We start from the raw sequence: 20,169 nt of genomic DNA, 5'->3' as shown, positions 1-20,169 counted from the left end.
AGGGGGGTTTGGTGCCCTCAATTCTAATTGAAGTCAGAGTCAGTTGAGGTTACTCAACACTTTGCAAGATCTGGATCTAATTATCACATTAGGCCCTATAACAACCTACTGATATCCAGAGATACACGTTTTACATATGGAAAACCAATATGCATAGAGGTTAAATGATTTGCATAAGGTCATTGAGAGAATATGTGGCAGAACTCAAATAAAAGCCTGCTAGTTCCACCCTTTCAGCCTCAAGCCTTTTTTATTACCTCCAATTTTATATTCTTGCCAGAACAAGTCATTTCCATTTCAAATATTAAATGAGAAATCAGAAAATGTAGTGAACTCTGAACCACATCTCCTTGGTAATCCAGCAAGGCAGATATGCCGTATAGCAACCTGCGGGTTCAAATGAGTTAACCAACATATTTAAATACGGCTATTGTATGAAATGAGATTGTGTCTGCAGACATATCAATAAGTACATCTATTTCTAAGCAGTGGAATGTATGGATGCACACTTGGTCCCCATGGAGGTTATTTGCATGTATTTATATAAATACGCACGACATACTGTTTCAAGGGACAGACTGATGTAATTTCACTTGGGTATCATACACTTCCTAATCTAAATTGTGAAAGTAGCAGAGAATGGACGAATCAGACGTTATTTATTTGTTATCCACCTTTTCATAACTATGTTCAGTAAAACACTTGGGGGGGGACTCGATTAACCTGGACGTTTGTCTCTTCTGAAGATAAGGTCATAGGCAAGAAAAAAATTGAAGATTATATTTTTCTAGTATAGTGATCCTAGCAGATATCTGTAATTCACAATAGCAGACCAAAGGTTTAAATTGAATATTTGGATCATGATTTACTATAAAAACATGAAATCTCAGCAGTCATTTTAAGGTTCATTATCAAAAGCTACTGAAAGTAGAGACTAGTTTACCAAAAAAGGTTTTGTACAGTATGTAATTGGTGAGGTCCTTACCATTCCACACTCTTCATGTTGAAGTATATATATATATATAGGCAAGGCAAAGAAATATACTTTAATATAATTTAATAAAAAATAAAATTTGCATATTAAATACAATCAATACAGAATTTTAGAGCATTTGAAGGGAATAGGAATTCCACAGCACCTAGACTTAAAACTGCTTTTTTCAGGACATGGAATAACCCCACTCTCCTAAGCGCTCTTATTAAGTGTCCATCTATTCCAGCAAAACTGCCATGTGTGTTTTTTCTTTTCCAAAACTGAATATACATTTTGATACCACATATTTAAAGCTCCTTCAGTCTAGCCTCTTCAGCAAAGAGAAGGGATAAAGCGTAATAGAAGGACATTAAATCCTTATCCTGTGGAAGACACTCTCATACAGGAATCAAGATGGTCCAAAAATGCTCCCTAAGGTTGCTTGCTAAGGACTTTCCCACTGGCACTCAGGGAATCCAGACTGCAGATGGGTCAGGTGGAAGGGCTGCAGGGTATCACTTATCTACAGGGTTCCTGAGCTAGGATAATGCCTACAGGCTGCAGGCAAGACCTGATGGACCGCCTGAATTACACAAAGGACTCTCAGAATAGAGAAAGCACAAGTATGATCTTGACCTGCATTTCATCCACCCTACTCTGGGGCAGAAAGTCCTACACTGAACCCTAGAGATGGAGTATAGGGACTCAGGAGTCACACCCTCTGTACACAAGTGAAGCACGCCAATGCTTGTGCTCTCTCATGTGTTCTATAATTACTACTTGAAATTTTATTAGTGAGAATGAAATTACGAGAATTATTAAGAAAAAATAATTTGTGAAGAATAAAATTTCTTTAAAAATTCAGCATATAGAAAATAGTACTCCTTTTTAAACACTAATGAATTTCTTTTTTAAAAGGCAGGTTCTTTCACCCATTTCAAAATTCTGATAACATAATTCTGATAATGGAACAGTTTATATGGTATTTGCCTTCCTCCTCTTATCTTAAGAGCTGATTCAGGCCAACCTGCCAAAACCTACAGCTGGAGTGAGCCCCAGTTCATAGGAGCTCAGAGGAGTTCATTTGTGCAACACAAATATGGTATTTTCCAATTTTCATTGTGCATGGCATAGCTTCTCTCTTCTCTACAATAACAAAACCTGGAGTTTCCTGGAAAAATCAGTCCCCTTCAACACAGTAACAAAGAGAGGCATATCCTTAGTCACCATCTCCCCTTTAAGGAAAAATTCTCTTTACAAAAGAGACCTCAGATCTTAGCAGGTTAACGCTCTCATCTCCACAACTTGCCCTTCTCAGAGTTGACAGCATCATCACTACAAAAGGCTGAGGATGACACACAACAAAAGAAATGTAAAAAAAAAAAAACCCCACACTATTATCTTTACAGGCAAACCATACAGCAGATTAGCACCACAATAACTGTCACATGTAACTTGAACTTGCTGCACCCGATCCATTGCGTTTCTTATAACCTAGATGTATAAAACACGTAGCCCACTTAAAAACACTACACACACACACAAGGTAAATTGAGAGAGCAGTAATTTTTAAACAGACTTAAATACATGCTAATGGTAAGATATCTAAAGATGGATGTTTTCATTTGCATAAATATGTGCTAGGCATAAAATTTTCCTCCTCCCTGAGATGCTTCTAACGTTGCACATGCAGTTTCTATGATAATTTTTAGTGAGAGAAAACCACCAAAGGTAACATACTGATTTGTAATAATAGTAGAAAATATATAGTCTGCAGAGAAACTGCTAGCTACTAAAAGAATCCTTGCACTATTTTTCATGTTATGCAACAGCACAGTAGAAATGCTTTATTCTCTACATGCTAGACTGTAGTAGCAAGAAAATAACACAAGCTGGTAGACCAAGCATTGCACATTCTTTCAATATTCATGGTAATAACCTTAACTCTAATTAGACCAAATAAGTTTAAAGCCTCTTACAATGAAATCCATCTCTCCTTTTCTTTCCGAACTAAATATTTAGACCATTGCTTTGCAAGTAAGAAAAACTACGTACCTAGAAGCTTAAAAGAAGAGATACACTATTTTCTCAATTTAATGATTATGTTTCTGATAGATGTGTACCTTTTTGCTGCTGGTGATACAGTTTCCTTTCTGGTTCCTGACGGAGAAGGTAAGGAGCCACTTGGTTTCTTTGGTAACACAGTTCCATTATTAACAGTAGTCCTTAAAGGCAGGGTTTGTACCAGCGGTCTTGCTGTAAAACAAGCAGAAGATGAAATAACTGTTTTAATTTTCTTTTTTTTTTCCCCAGCAAACAACATAGAATATTTAAAAATATCTGTGTAGTAGGCCATTTTTGTTTCACTATTGCCAAATTCACCATAGATGAGGGTTTTAACACGGAGGAATTTTTTTTATTATTATTTTTATAATCATATCAACCAAGTCATCTGCATATGGCTTAAGCAGACAATTCTATAACCTGTCTCATCTGTAAAACCTCTGTTCTAGCTCAAGGAGCTTACTGGTAAGTGCAAAGGTAGCCGTTGCCACCAAAACCAATCCTGCGCTCTTAAAAGAGCATCAGTCTCTTGGCCACCTGGATAGCATTCAGAAGAGTGCTAGAAATGAAGGCAGGTTGCCATCCCAGAAACTCCTGCTCTTTATCCCTCAATGTTCTTGCAGGTTTTCCACAAGCAAATGATCTATTAAGAAATCCTTATTCCCCGAAAAAATCCCTTCTTTTAAAGAATATGGGCTTATGTTTGACAAAAAGGAATTTTACCCATTAGTCAGAAAAAGCAATTGAAATCAGCAGAACAGTGGACTTAATGAGCTGACATTATCTACCTCTGTTCTTCTGATCGAACGTTGGCTCAAAAACTGATATACATGTCATACCTGTAATTAATATTAGAAAAATGGAAAAGTCCCAAATCAAATACGTTAAAAATTAGTTGCAAAAACAACAAAACTGCAAGCAATGAGTACAAACATGAAAACTATAGTAGACCATACCCTGAAAACACAAACATGACTAGTGCTCTCCCTACAGCAGGGAAGAAAGCTGCGTACATCACTTGAAATTTGACAGAACTTTGTATCACAAGCCTGCTTTGTAAAGATGCCAAAAGTCTTTGGGTTCAGAGAAACAACATCCGAGAGAAGGCAGCAGTCACAAGTCACTTAAGCAACACAAGATAAAATTTCACTGAACTTGGAGAGCATAGCAGAGAGAATCCCTATGAAGTGTTCTTCGAAAAAAGACTGCTGAGGATAAGTAATCTAAAAAGTAAAAATTTAAAAAAAAAAAAAAATCTAAAAATTAACAATTGCATACAGTCCTAGGTTATATTATGATAACATCTTATTGTAGCACTGACGGCAAGCATTTATTGACTTGTTCACCTATAGTTTTCATATATTGAACAACAGAAGATAAATGTGAAAGCCTGTGCCTTGAGAAGATTAGACCAGTAAATATGGCCTACTCAGGAATGCAAGTTTCAAGAGAAACTTTGTCTTGAAACTTTGTTAAAATATATACTTGCTTGTCATGTATTCATCATTTATTTGTTCAGAGGGGAGAAATTTAGAAAACAATCCATAAGGAAATATTGAAGGAATAAAGCTTATTGGGCTTAGAAGACTGAAGGATGACACGAAAACAAGTCAACAAATTAAAAAAAAAAAAAAAAAAGAATCTTATCCATGCTCACTGAGGATAGGAGAGCCTAGAACTGCAGAAGACTGATAGGGTGAAACAGGATCATTCTTACTGAGGATAGGAAGAGCAAGGGCTCTCTGATTTTACATGAAGCTTTAAGGCAAGGCTAAATAAGACTTAAATGAATTCATGGTGCCTTCCAGCCCTGACTTCCATGATCTATTTTAAAAGACTAATACTGTCTTTAGAGCTTACACAAAACACCTAAAACTTACTGTACTTTGGCTTCTCATGCTTCTATTTATTTATTACATTTTTTAATTAAGGGATTCAGATATCATGATCCTATTTACTTCTACAGTATTCATTCTTCCAAATTAAATTCCTTCTACAGTTTCATGCTGGATGCTTTACTGCTTGTTTCCTGACTAAGTGCTGCAATGCCGTAATTAATCAGTACATATAAAACTGATTCTGTTGCATATTACAGAAGCACAGATAGCTATAGTGGAGCAGCTGTAGGTTTCCTGACAAGATTTCTGTAGGTCACAAAACTTTAATGAGGCTTTGAGATCACGAATTAGAACAACAATTAAAGTTAAATAAACAAATTAGTAAAGTATTTTCCTTCTTTATAGTTATATTAAAAAATGCCTATTAGAAAGTAGCTGGAGTGAACTAGCTGGAGACTGTTTACTCTCCTAACCTTAAGAAATCGAAACTAGCAGCAGCCAGGAATAAACCCTGCAACCTTTAACAGAGGTTTTGCTTCAAATCCAATGCCAATCCAGAACACACACTTCTGGAGCTGGAGATTTAAAGATCCAGCCCCATGATCAGCTAGCATAGAAAGCAACACCATGAAACTCTTACGCAGCACACAGAAAAACTATACATTATTCAATGAATCCACTATTTACTCTGGAGCTATTTAGTTTTATTTACAACAGCTATTTCACACCAGTGGTAACTGACGTAACAGTCAAACAACCCCAAACATGTCATTGCTGTTAGAAGTCAGTAACTCAAACACATTGGTATTATTGCTTTGTCAGTAAGGTTTATTTTGGAAGTTCTGTTGCTTCAAGGTCTTACCTGTGGTAGCAGGACTGACATGTTTAGCAGCCTCAGCAGCACCTTTTTTAATCATACTTTGATCTATGGATTAATAGGGCTGTTAAGTTTACAAACAAACCAATAATTGCAAAAGGAAAGAACAACAAACACAAGTGAAACAAAGGCAGGAAGCCATACTGAACTCCACCAAGTAGTTGAATTAAATGTGGAAGGGGGAGGGGGAACAAAGAAACAGAAACCCAAAACACCATTAGCGAAGGAGCTCCACAAATGGACAAGATAAGCAGTTCACTTTCCATGATGTATGCTGCTTTTAAACTGCCTAGCTCAAGTCTAGAACAAGAACACACACAAAGACTGAAAACAAGCTCAAGCTTTTTTCCATTATAGGTTTGAAAGCCTGAAACTTTAAATCTTTAAACCAATTTTAAATCTGAAGTACTCAGAAAATGTCGCCTTCTGTCCCACAAAGCTTCTTGTTCCAGACTTTAAACACTGAGGATCCTGTTTTCCAAAGGCACGAACCTTCCCCTGACACACACGCTTTTAATCCTGATGTATTTCATCTATAGATCAAATGAACGAAGCAGCATACAATATGCTTCAAACCCCAGTTTGCATGGATGAGATTTTTGTGACACTTTGTGAGCTCAAATTCTACTTTTTACAATTCTAAATGTGGAATTTGTCATCAAATGATCAATGGAAAGAAAACGGATCGAGTCCCATACAGCCCAAGTGGCAAAACACAAGAAGCCACCGCTCCAGTTTCACCCATGTCTAAGCAAACCCCTCTCTTAACAGTCTCCATCATAAGCTTCCATAATGCTAAGTTCAACTCAGTCTTATGCTTAGTAATTGCATGCAATCCGTTATAAAGTAGTTGTGCCTACTACAGGAAAAACAGGCCATTGTGTGAAATGTATCGTATTTGACAAAACTGCTGGAAGAAACAAACAATCAGGATACTTCAGATTCTGTTTTACATTACAGAGTACGTTTAATAAGGCTGACCATACACTAATGATACAACTGATATATAGTAAAATTAAAAGTTCTTTACATAAATTGTTACAGTAGCAATTATTTCCAGAAATTAGTTGGATTTAGTTGGCAATTATCAGGAATCACTTCAGTAATTTGTAATGGATAAGCAATTGGCTTTGTAGTCCTCCATTTGCATTATCACAGTAAAACTTCTTACGCTGTCATTTCACACACACACTAAGAAGTATCCGTGTCATATACACATTTAAAACAAACAAAAAAACCCCCAAAACAACCCCAAAAAACAAAACACACAAACCAAAAGCTAGCCATAGAAGGCAGAAGGATAGGCTTACAGCAGCTTTTCTTCAATGTACATTGAACTATGGCTTTAACGATCTGCCACGACCAAGAAAGCACCTCCTGATTTGGAGTTCAACTCTGCTCATAGAATCCATGAAAATCTGGTCTGCATTTTGCTAAGTAAAGCCAGTAGGCAAGAACAACTGATTTGGTTACAACTCAGTAATAATTACTAGACTTTATTTCCTCCACACATCAGATAATATCTATTTTACAGGCAACATAAAGCCTTTCAATCCCTTGTACAACCAGATTTGGTGGAACATTTTGTCACAGTGGAGGCTATCTTTAGTAACGTTTAACTTAACTTATATTTTAATTATTTTTTTTGCAATCAGACAAAGACAAAATGAGGAGAATACAACAGAAAAAGAAGAGAACAGGAAAACAAGATCACAGACATTTACTGCGTATTCTGTCCAACAACTAGCATGATATACAATCAACTAATCTGGCTCTGTAATTCTGTCCCTTTCTCCCTTCCTCGGCTCCAGACACAAAACACTGTAACAAACATGATGTCTCAATTCAGCAAATTAAGTAAGTAGTTCCTTACCTATTCTGTTAAATCAATGCCTAAAAGTAAATATCTGTCACAAAGTCACAAATATATAACCGAGATGAAAGGAAGTCCTAATTTCCAGCTGAGAAAATTATGAGTCCATAATTGCATATCATACTTCTGATATGAATTAAGTTTTTAATTTATATTAATACATAGCAGGTCGCTAAAAGAAACAATTTCTTAATTTAGAAAACAGAGAGCCTGTGAAGTCAGCCATACTTTCTTTCCACATCTAGGTTGCCACCACTCTTACTCCTAAGGCTACCCAAAAATACCTCGTGCATTTCTGCTAAGCTGCAGATAGGAAGTCTCCCAGGCTTTTGCAGCCTCACAGACTACAGTAAATCACACCAGCTGGGTTCTAATAAACCTTTACTACTGCAAAGCGCTGGATGTTCAACTCCAGCTTTTCTGATTTGTGTACAGACAAACCCATTCTTGCAGAGCAGGAACCAAGAGAGAGCACGCTGCAGCACATGGGCACAGCACAGCATATTGCTGAGTGGCAACGCTTGTCACACCTGCCACCTCGCTGGCTCTGGATCTGCTGTGCTGGAACAGGGTCAGACACCAGCCGCAACTCTAACCTTTCCTTCGGACCTGAGCAGCTGGTGTTGCACCATCTCCTCGGTCATGTCACCTCTGCGCTAGCTCAGAGCTCTGTCTTTGGCTATGCCTGCACCATCCAAAGACACTTAAGACATTAAATGAAAATTACATTTTACTTAAAGTTAATTAATGTTTGCTGTCAGAAAAAAAACTCTTAGGAGTTTCACCCATAGAAGACAATACATTCCGCAAAGAGTTTATAAAATAATCTTGATCAAAAGTCAGGAAGTGGTAGCCATGGTTAAATATAGGGAGTGGATTAAGCAGCAAGAACATGGAAATGTTTCGCTGGTTCATGGGAACTTCAGAAGGCTCACAGATTTAACCACTTGGATTTTTATGTTCTTTTTAACAGATTAAATTTCAAACATTTTTTTTCCTTTAGTTTGATTTGTTGGTTTTGAGCATATCAAAGATCTAAAGAATAAGCTATTTTAATACATATAAAACACTCATTGAATTGCACTACCTATTTTAGATATATCTGAAATGCAAACCTTTGGTAGGTCCTTTCTTGTTCTGCATGGCCTGCTGTTCCTCTGTAATATTCAAGCGTCGAACCACATCAGCAAGGGCAGATTTGAGCAGCTGGATGTCATCTTCCTGCATCTGGACACGTTGCTCCAGAGAGGCAATGCGATCCGTTACCTCCATACTGCTTGCAGCAGAGGCACTGTCATCTAAGTAAAACAGCAGGAAAAGATGCATTACCAACAGTGTATAACCATCAAGGAATACCTTGTATAACTGGCTGCAGGTAAAAACAAGGTTTTTCTCAGAACTGATGACCTCTTGAGGAAGAAAGTTTTTAAGTGACCAAAAGGAAGAGATGGAAAGAAAATAAATAAATAAATAAGACAAGTACTTAAGTAAGATGTGATAATGAGGTTGGCTTCAGGGTTACTTAGTGTTAATTGGGCCCCACTATCAATTATCTACATGTCTGAACCGGAGCGATCAACTATCACCCTTCGCTGTTCTGCTCAACACAACATCCTGGCACTGGCAGTCATTTAGGTAGAGAGCTGTACTTTCTGATATGCTACACACCCTTCCAGACTTTTCTTTCTCACATATGTGACAAACATATACATTAGACATATATAAGCAATAGATAGGCTTACACTTTTTCAAGTTATCATCCACAGACTGGAGAATAGATATTAACCCCATCTGCTAACTCCTAATTTATACCAGCAGCTTTATGAGAACATTCCCCTGACTGAACTAGAAACATGAAACAAATTCAGAAATACTCAGTTAATTGTACTCTTAGCCTGCAAATTCTTAAAAGGGTCATTACTTTGCATACAATTCACCCATTATTTGGAAATAATCCACAGAAGCTTAAAGCCTGCAACTCCCAGATGAGGACTACACATTTTTTCCGCCCAAAACTAGTAATAAGAATATTTTTCCTAAATGACCACTTTCGTTCCACTGCAGTTCCTATCACACAGAAACATTGTAATTCCTTACAATATTAAGTTAGGAAGAAGAACATATTTCTTCTGTTAAAGCCAATCTCTCTTTGTGAAGAAGCTGGTATTTGTTTTCATTTCTTGTGTACTTAATTCTCCTCCATTCCAAACCAGAGTTTTCCACTTCTTTTGTACAAGGGCATAAAATGAAAGTTAAATGGCTTGGGCATAATAATAACAACTAGTATTGAATTTTAAAACAAAGTAAGAGTTTCAAACAGGAAAACAACAGCTTCTGAGTGCATTTAAAAGCATGTCCAAAAATGTTAATACATACAAACTTTTAATCAGAAGGGTCTTGGGAAAAACTGCATTTAAAATTAAAGGAAAAATCTATTCATCTCCAAACCACCCCAATACAAATTGGTTTTGAAATCTGTTCATAAGCTGCATTTTGGCTTCCTTACCCCTCGCACCCCCAACAGCTATCTGCAGTTACCAAAAGCTGAATTAGAAACAACTCAGAAACAAAGACTATAACAATATTGACAGTCCATAAATAGCTACAGGCTCATATAGTTTAAATTGTTTGTTAATTCTGTTATAGGATTTTCAGAGCATATTTAAAATATCAACATTAGGATATTATTAGGCTGAACATAGTGGTAACGTAAGTATCCGGTTCTAAACAAAGTAAATCAGAACTCAAGTTCCTGAAAAATGCTGAAAAACTTTCCCCATGATGAAACTTTCCAAACTTTGGCCTAATCAGACTTCTGCTCAGCACAGGACTCTGTCCTGCAGCTGTTACAGGTAATTAATCCCCAAACTCAGATTAGCAGCCATGCTGGCAGCAGTATGAGCTGCCTGCAGAACTTAACCTTTCCTTGTACAAACAAAAGGCCCACGCTGCTCTAATGACTTTACATTTTAACTCAGCTGGAAATAACACGGATTAGCATACTGGACAATAGGCAACCAAATCAAAAGCTTGATTTAACCAATACAAGCCAAATTCAAACTTCAGCCATTCTGCCAAACTCAATACAGCACAGCATCTGAATTCAGTCAACAAAAAATAGCCGGTTCCCAAATTCAGGGCAGAGAAGGAAACCCAGGGAGAAATTGGTTGGTGTTAAAATGTTCTAGCCCTTGTTACAGAAGAAAACATCTTCACTGAAGTATCAATTTCACTAATTTTTAAGTTTAAAGAAATAGTATTTTTGCTCATAAACCTTCAAATAGTAAATTAGTGGCATTGGTTTATTTACAATTCTGTAAGAATCACTCCCACTAACGAAGAGGTACATGTCCTCTTCCTCCCCCTTCTCCCAGCTGCCACTGTGACTCTTCCCCTCGCATTCTTGCTGACCAACAAGCACCAGCAAACCCTTCCTCTGGAAGGAGCACATCTGCGCCTTCTGCTGTCACTGTTCTTCCTGGTGCTTGTGAATGTAACCCTCATCCTTGTTGCAACCTACAACTTGCTCTTTTCTGGTGGTTACTGCGCTGGATGCCGTTCCCTTCCAAGGATGCAGGAAAGAATAAACTTTGTAACAATTTTCAGTAAGATTGCAACTGAAAATTTCTTAGAGTCCAGTCACACTTCACTTTGCCTCCCCTTTGCATGCATATACAAGTAAGCTAGAAAAGAGACACAGAATATAATAAAACTGTCTCTTTTGAAGAATGCAAAGTTCAATTATAAAATAAGCATAACCTGTTTGTTATGCAAGGAGAGGATGGAAAGTTCTTGCCTTTGAGATCATTACATCCGAGTACATTGAGCAATGAAGTTGCAACTTCAATGCAGACAAATAAGCAAAGTGGTATGGTACCAGAAAAGAAAAAAAATAATTAATGGTATAAACTAACCAAACAACAACAACAAAGTCACAACAGATGTCATCCACTCTGCCCACAAGAGCAAAAGCTGTATTTGTTAGCCTAACTTGTGATCTGCCTCTGCAGTATACAGCTCATCCTCACAGCAAAGAACATTTGCAAGGAAATTTTTAGCACACATTTGTAATGCAATTTACACTCCAAGTAGAGCCATCTTATTATTATTGTTCCCAAGCCAATATTAAATTTAAAGTGACTATACATTTTATGGCACTTAGTTCCACATTTTCTCATGGATAAAGCACATCCTCATTCAGACTCCACCACCTCGCACAGAGTGGGCTGGGAGGGGAGCACAGGGGGTTCGGAGGAAGGCGGCTGTGAGGTGCCAAGAGGCCACCGACTGCTGTGCCTTGGGGTGGTCCAGCCCGGGGCTACATTTTCCCTTGCAGGGTCCACGCATGCACTCGCATGGCAGCTGGGTTACAAGCGTGCTTTGGTTGTACAGTTACAGTAACTGAGAGAAAAGCGCTTTATAGTCACGATGTAAAGATCCTCAAAATCCTTCAGGTGAATCCAAGTAAATATAAAGCATGCTTCTAAAAGAAATCCACATAAATAGAAATTTGCAGCAATAATACACAACTGTTACTGCACAGCTTTACCATATAATAAGAATACCTTATGTCAATACACACTACTTTTTGTGACGCCAAATTCAACAACATTAACAACTCTTTAACAGTGTCAGTATGTTTAGGTTTGGTGACCTCTTTGCAATCTAGCTGTCATAAACCCCACAGATGTTCACTATCTTGAAAGGTGTATGAAGGAGACTACAAATCCTAACAATTTGCCTTGAAGCATTAGATCTCCTTATCAGTCACTACCACCACTTTTCCCCATGGACAGACAGAAGAGACATCAAATCACCTACATGGGCAGCATCCATAGCATGTTAGAATTAATCATTGCCTCTTTTCATCAATAGGAAGAAAAAGGACTTTTAAGGCGAAATTTATGCAACCTGTTTTTAGGAATCTGAAGTTAATCACATCCTACAAGTGTTCGTTTCTTTTCATGGTTTATAATGCAAGTCTAAATCACTGACTCAAACATGTAAATCTACATCTCATGACATACATGCTACCTACAATGTCCAAAATTAGATAAAACAAGGAGGTATCAATTCAGATGCCTGATTTTTTCATCGTAACACATATTTGTGGTAAAGCTTGGAAAGAAGTGTCATTTGTCATTTATGCTTTGCTGAGATCCTGCAGGTTTCAAAGAGAAGGCAGCAAAAAAGGGGAATGTTCTTCATGCCTCTCTTTAAATTTTCCAACCAGATAAACCATGATCTCATAGATTGGAAAGATTTCTTAGGGCAAACTAAAAGACAATACTGAGTCAGATGATTAATCTGCTTCCAGAGCGCCTTCCAGTTTTTCAGTAATTTATTACTTGAACTTAGCCAAATGTGAAGAAACATCTGAAGCAAAGCCAACAACAGGACGTGTATGCTGTTTACAATAATTATTTCAATATTATTTCATTTTATGTAGGCTAAAGCAAAATGACATACTTACACTATTAGTTAGAAGGAAGCATATTAAAATGCATATTATTTTCTATAGATTTTACCTGCTGGAAAACTACATCTGAACTGTACATTAATGGTGTAGGAAATAATTAAAATTAAAATAAACTTGGCATTTTCCTCCCAGAAGAACTACTTCATTAAACATATTCCACCTTTGCTTTATGCAGACATTAATTTTGAGACTGTCTTGTCCAGCTCAGACCATGGCAGCTGATTAAGTAGTGGAAACATTAGGTACTGATTCTCCAAAGACTGGCAAACAAATTTGAGTTTATTCAATCTACATGGTGTCTTTGGAGCACCAAGTAACAGGATCAAATTGAAGTGCTTCCAAAACTTTTCAGGATATACTCTGTGCATTATATGATCATAAAGTACCTAGCCATTGATGGGGGTGTTGTTGCTAGACACTATTATAATACAATTTAAAAGCAGCATCTTAAAGTCTTTGCCAGAGTTGCCCCTGAATTCAGACACTCTGCAGGACATCTGAAAAGAAAATCTAAGCCTTCTGGGGATAGCAATTTCCAGCAGTGGTCTCTGGCAAAAATTAAAGATAATCCACACGATGGAAAACATGGCAAAGGATGGCAATGAAAAGGCAGCATCACCTGCACATAGAGATGCCCTTCTTCTACCATAAACATACAGATTGTGCCAACAAGCCTGAATTGAGCTTAACTGGTAGGAATACTGTCCATCATTCAGAGATATTGGTAAGTGTATCACACTCTGCACTCCTCATGAAATTAATTGGTACAAGTATTTACATTCCTTGGAAATCGCTATGAACTTTAGGACCGCTACTAGAGCCTTATGAAACATGCACATGGACAGAAAGGAATTCTCCACCCCCAGCATACAGCCAACTGTATGGTGGAACACAGTAGCTGCTGAGAAAGCCCATGACACCAAAGGAAAGTTAAGAATAGCATTTATTAAAAAAACAAGCAAACAAAAAAGCACAGTCTCGCAGCTGAATTTAGATAGGGAGAACTATAGACTGGATTTGACCCAGCATACTAGCAAGCAGGTAAGAACAGTGAAGATGCTACACTTCCAGAAACATTTTTCCACCCGTAAAGGCCCACATTTTTCAGACTCCACTAACTCTGCAAAACTATCAGATGTGGCACATGTTACTTGGTGCACATGTGGCAACCGCCTGTTCTCCTGCCCACATCATCACTGAGATCTCATGCAAGTAATTGAGTTACTTAAACTATTTTCTTCAAGCTCCCTGGGAGTCACACTAACACTAACTTTCAAATGACCTCTCCGCTTCACCTCTCTCAATGCCATCTGTTTAGCTTGAAACTCTAACAGTGCAGAAAAAATCCCTCTGCGGCAGGCATAGAATCAGGCATCTCCTACGTCTTCAAAATCCTGTCCTCCCTTTTTGGTTCATTTCATGCATCTTTGAGTCTGGGGCACAGAAGTCAGTCAGACAACCTATTTGACAGATACAGTCTGTCTGAATTGACAGCCAACAGAGAGAAAAAGGAGAATTAGGAAAAGACACAACCATCCAAGGTTTAAAATGAAAACATCTCGCAAAATGAACACAAGCAATTCGCTGTGGCACGTGAACAGGGGAATGCAGCCACCACACCGTTGCCAGGCTTAATGCAAGATCTGGAAAGTACCAAGTATTCTCCTTGTAGCAATTTCTGTGGCATAATGTCAGCGGTCGTTTGCAGACCAAAAGACTCACTGTGCAAGAGAACAATGGGAAAATAAAACAGCAGGGTCAGTTTCCTTTGACAACACCACGCCAAGCTCTTTTGTTTAAAAGATTAGTGTTGACAGTATTGCACAGACTAAATATCTTTCCTCTGTCCACTTTTCTAATGCAAAACATTGTACGTACCTGAAACATAGCAGCAGCTTTCCAGGCTTGTCTCCTGGGGACAATGACAACACATATGGGCAACAGCTTATCATAAATTCTGGTACATACTGGACTGGTCTGCTAGACCCTGATTTGACCAGATTAGAGCTTTCCACTGTGAGAAGCAAGTGGATTTAAAGCCCAAAATAATGTTATCCTATTTAATCTTGTTATTTTGTGTGGTTAGGGAAAAAACAGACAGAAATCTTTAACTACAGTTAAAACTGTAAAACCATGTTGCTTTACATGAAGTTTCAGAAAGCGAAACTGGTTGCCAGCTGAACGCTAAAGGAATGGCCTTTATTATGTCAAATCCTCTAATTGTGTTTTGTTATAAAAGTATATATAATAGGATAAAAGTGCAAGCACCATATATGCTTTTTTAGCTGGAAAGCTTTGACTATGAAGAACTTAAACCCGATAGCTACAGGAACAATACCACGCCTATCTATAAGCTTATATATGTATATACGCATAGTCTTTGAACAGGTAGGACAACTTTTCAGTTCAATCCCTATTCTAATGCACGTACTTAACATAAGAGTGATTAGCATTGCAAAGAGATGCCCTAGTTGCGTACAATCAGGTACATCTCACAGTAGGTAATCTGAACAGACCAGAGTAGTTTTTCCATATCCTCACAAGGTATGAATGTGTAGGAGGAAACGGGAAGAAGACAACTCTATCCCACACATCTGCCTAATGCCGGAGTCTGGACTGCACTGGGAACCCAAGAGATAGGTGATCTAAAAGGGACCACGGGAACAGTAATGTAAAGCATCATCTTGTGAGAACAGACCACTTCTAAACTGTATTAATAAAAAATTTGTAATCCAAGTATTTGTTCATCCACTATACATGGACTACAGATGGTTATTTTTGTGAAGAGTATTTTCCCTCCTCTAATAGTTAGCTATTGTAGTCCAGTATTTATAAAATCATATTACTGTATTTCCCAACATTCACTGAGGAATAACTTGTCCTTTTACAGTTTTACCACTAGAAGCTTAAAGATGAGGAATATAACTTCCTAAAATTAGAAGCAGAATTTGAAAGGACAAATCCATAATAGCAATCATCACTCAGAGCCTCACAGCTGGGTGCACTGTATTCATTAACGAAATGGGAGAGAAGAAAATGATCTTAACAGAAAATTCTCAGAAAGTTCCTCGTGGCTAATTATTCAGCAATCACTGTAGCAAAATTATAAGCATGTGCCCTTGACCTGCCTGTAGCTGTCAAGCTATAACCAGCAGCTTACTGGTTTTTCCCCAGAGGATGGTAGATGAGCTTCTATTTGGAAATCAACCAGTTAAAAATTATCTTCTCCAATAGTGCTTAAGTGGAAGATGGAAGAAATTTTTGGCACATCAATAAATTAGAGAAATTTTCCCCAGAAGAAGTCTATCAATGTAAATGCTTTACAGTTCAGAGTTACTGTGCAGGCCCTGTTGAGCACCGAAATCAATAGAAAATGTTTTAACAAATTATCATTCCTCCACATTACGCTGGGATCAGTCCGTACCATAAAAAAAACCCCAACCAACATTGTGAACAAAAGCCAGGAGAATAAAGACGACCTTCTGTAGCATAATATTAACACAAGGATAGCAGTTTGAGAGAAGTGACACCATGGGATCTGCCTAGTTAAGAAGCTGAAGATACAGTCTAACACAAACTTGTAAAGAAAGGAACCAGTAGGGTAATTAATCGAGGTATCTCAGGGCAGAAGAGCTGGGCTGTGTTTTACCACGTTATCTTCTTGGTGATGTGCTGAGGATGTGCCTGTACCACTCCCTTAAGGAGAGAAGAAAAGCAGGTTGTGGAACATGGGAGAACATTTACGACGAGTCTCATCTCCATGTCACAGCTATGGCTCAACGTTCAAGTCATCCTACAAAAGCTAGCAAGGGATGAATTCAAATTTGTCTCGTGATGTACGCTAATAAGACTTCAGATTTTCTTTAGCACTGTTAGACAAAAAGAACCAACTTAGATGCAAGATTTGCTTCTGCTAGACGTTTTAAACCATGTGCAAATAAACTTCACACACTGGTACACGCAAAACGTTTCTTAGAAACTTTATCAGTACTTAGTTCAATATATTTTCACTGTCTTTGGGGGGAAAAAAAAAATAAATAAAAAAAAGGATGTCTCCACTGGATTCTTCAACTATGCCATATGCAAGTAAAGCAGAAAGATTTACTTTTACTTGCAGTCCGGACAGATTTAAAAGGCAAGACAACCGATTTAAAACATCTTTTTAAAGTTACTGATGTCAGCCTGTGATAATGCATTACAAACCAATTTTATTTTATCTTGTTTGTTGTGTACTTCTTAAGCTATTTTCCTAGAGAAAAGTTGATTGACACTAGCAAGAAACCACTAAGACATATCAGCCACTTTGATCTGCAATTAAATGCAGCCTTTACGTTAGAGACAGCACTATATAAACACTTAAGAAACTACTTACATTAGCATACATTTCTTCACTTTCATATTCGATATTAGAACGGCAACTGATACTCAAATTTACTCGGACCATTAACTTTTTACCTATAATTTCTTATAATCTGCATTTTAATGAAAACTATAATCATATATGCATAAGGTTTTAAAAACCAAATTGAAAACACTATTAAACTTCAGAAATACATAAGCAAATAAAACATTTTTTCCATTTAAGAAATTAGAGATTTACTAAAACTGAGACTACATCAATAGCAAGAAATCCATACTTATCAATTACAAATAGTTGTGTTTTATTTCATAAGCATATGCTTTGAGAATTAAGAATTGGAAAACGTCAGCCTCTAATCAACAGCATTTATTTGTAAGATATAACCCCCCCGCAATATTCGGCATTTACATTTCTTAAAGGCTTACCAGCTTTTTGAATTTTCTGTAGACTCAAAGTAAGCGACATAATATGAAGAGAACAAAACATTCCTCCTGCACCTGCAGAAGGGGTTATTGATGTCAAAAGCAGATTTATCACTTTTGCAAACTCTGGTTACTTGTCCTCAGCTAATGGTTTCACTTCCAGCAGCGGTCTGACTTTTTTCCAGAACTCTGTACCTTGTGAATATTTTAGTTTCTGAAATTAATGCAGTATAACATTAGGTTTCATTACAGGTTGTCACAAAGACAAATCACAATCTAAATATTTAAAGGAAAAAATTCTTTCAAATTTAGAAAACTATTTTAAGTCTTCTTTTAAAACCTGTCTTGTTCAGTACTGTCTTTCACAGTACCGTACAATTTTTTTCACCATTGCCAGTTAATCTAGTGCTCATGAGAAGCGACAACCTTGCTTGGATGGGAGAGGGAAAAAAGCACACAGGATGCCCACAACAGACTGGAATTTTTCCCATATTCTCCATCTTCGTGTTCAATTAGGGTTAAGTCTTCCTTTCATTTAATTCTGACAGATATCAAAACTACCATTTAAAATTATTTATTATATAGTAAACCAATAATTTATGCTAAGTAATATAATTTTTTATTCTAAAATCTTCAGATCACACATTCCCACTCTCCAGCAAAAAATCTTTACTGACATTAATGCAGAAAGAACAAACTGCCCTTGACAAGGACTCAAATACAGCCAGAGACACGGAATTTCATAGAGTGTTAGATGTCCTGGTAATAACCAGGAAGAGGATTGCGTTAGGGCTTTTTAGGACACAGAGAAGGAAAAAAATCCCTTTACTCCCTATCCTTAAAAAAAAAAAAAAATTAGTACAAGTTTGTTTCAGGAAACAGAGAAACATACATAATCTTAAAAATTATTTGGTTTAAAATGCAATTCCTCTAACTAAATACAATTTGCATTCTTTTCATTTTTAACTGGATTCCCTAGCATGAGATCATATTCTTATTTTTACCACAGCAGGGTGCATAGCATTGTCACAAATTTCACCCAGCTGCAATGCCATTCCCAGCACACTACGCAAGCGTGGTCCTGCCGCCCTGTGAGAGCGAAGAAGTTGTACTCCAAGGCTTGCCCCACCCTCTGCAGCATTTGGCAATGCTACGACGACGTGCACGTTGCCTATTTTTAAAAGAAATTCAGGTTTTCATGGAGGAGGAGATGAAGGAGGAGACAGATAATTTATTTTATAGCTTTCATGTTTGTCGAAAAAAGTTTACAAGTATGCTTTGATCAACTAATGCAGTATTGTATCTCCCCAAGGCTACACAGAGAGTCCTCAGTAAAAGGGAGAGAGCCAGCAGGTGCCTGATTCGCCCTTGGCTGGGAACAAACCCCAGGCCAAGGTCCAAGCAGAGCCTGGCTCATGACCGTTCCTCTCCCTCAAGGACTTTCTGGGACTGATGTCCTTCTGGCGGCAGTCAGTACTTCTCCTGTATGAGTTTCACCTGAGAGATTAGATGGGCGAAGGCTGTGCAGAGCAAATCCTTTTCCAACAGCCATCTCCTAATGGCACTGAGCTGAAGTACCAGTGCCAACAGAACCTGCAGAAAGCCTGGCTGATAAAGCTCTTGTCGCCCCGTGATTACCAAGCATCTGAGCTTCAACCTTCGTGATAAGGTGAAACCTACCAGCAAAGACAAACCTTTAAGGCTAATATGGCCATACAGCTTTAGGGCAAAAGTTCTCCTACGCCTTCTTAGCTCTGGATGTGGGTGGACCTCCCATTAAGTCAGACCTCTGTATCCAAGTGCACAGACACAAGGTAGGGCAAGTATAGCCACTTGAACTAAATTAATTTAATATTTTCAGGGTTCTCACTTGTGAACCTGGAATTTATTTACTTATTTACTTATCTTCCCCTCTTTGACCCCTTCTTTTTTTCTTTTTCTTTTTTTTTTTTTTTTTTTTGTAGGCTACAACTTCAGAAGTCGAATTCAAAACATGCCAGGACACCATTTAACATTACAATCTTTATTTACTATTCAAACAGGTACACTTTTAAAAGCAGTCCTGAACACAGATTAGCGGTCTCCAAGTATGTAAAGATTATTCCAGTGATCAGATTTGCCCAAAATGGCACCCAGGTATAGTAAGCTTCCTCAACACAGCACAGAGCAGTAATTTCCATGGGCAATAAGCTGAGCAACATACTGAACTTGGAATTGCTAGATTTATGAGAGGTGGGAAAAAGGCTGAAACTGATTGGAAAACATTTCTCCCTACTGCACTGA

General features: G+C 37.7%; 1 protein-coding gene across 8 annotated transcripts in view; it reads right to left on the bottom strand.

Annotated features, from left to right (window-relative positions):
* The window catches only part of EML1 (EMAP like 1), a 130,017-nt gene that overhangs the window by 47,607 nt on the left and 62,241 nt on the right, over positions 1 to 20,169 (bottom strand). For 7 of the 8 annotated variants that reach the window (XM_076345432.1, XM_076345429.1, XM_076345431.1 and 4 more), the window contains exons 2-3: positions 8,741 to 8,923; positions 3,097 to 3,229 (exon numbers count right to left, since the gene is read on the bottom strand). In XM_076345432.1, the coding sequence (XP_076201547.1) occupies positions 3,097 to 3,229; positions 8,741 to 8,923 (316 nt within the window). Of the gene's footprint in view, positions 1 to 3,096; positions 3,230 to 5,737; positions 5,801 to 8,740; positions 8,924 to 20,169 lie in introns of all 8 variants that reach the window. The other variant, XM_076345436.1, reaches the window with a different exon arrangement.

This window comes from Aptenodytes patagonicus, chromosome 7 (assembly GCF_965638725.1).
Source record: "Aptenodytes patagonicus chromosome 7, bAptPat1.pri.cur, whole genome shotgun sequence".
Taxonomy (NCBI): Eukaryota; Metazoa; Chordata; class Aves; order Sphenisciformes; family Spheniscidae; genus Aptenodytes; species Aptenodytes patagonicus.
Note: the sequence above shows the minus strand (reverse complement) of the source record. Positions and strands in the feature narration are given on the sequence as shown.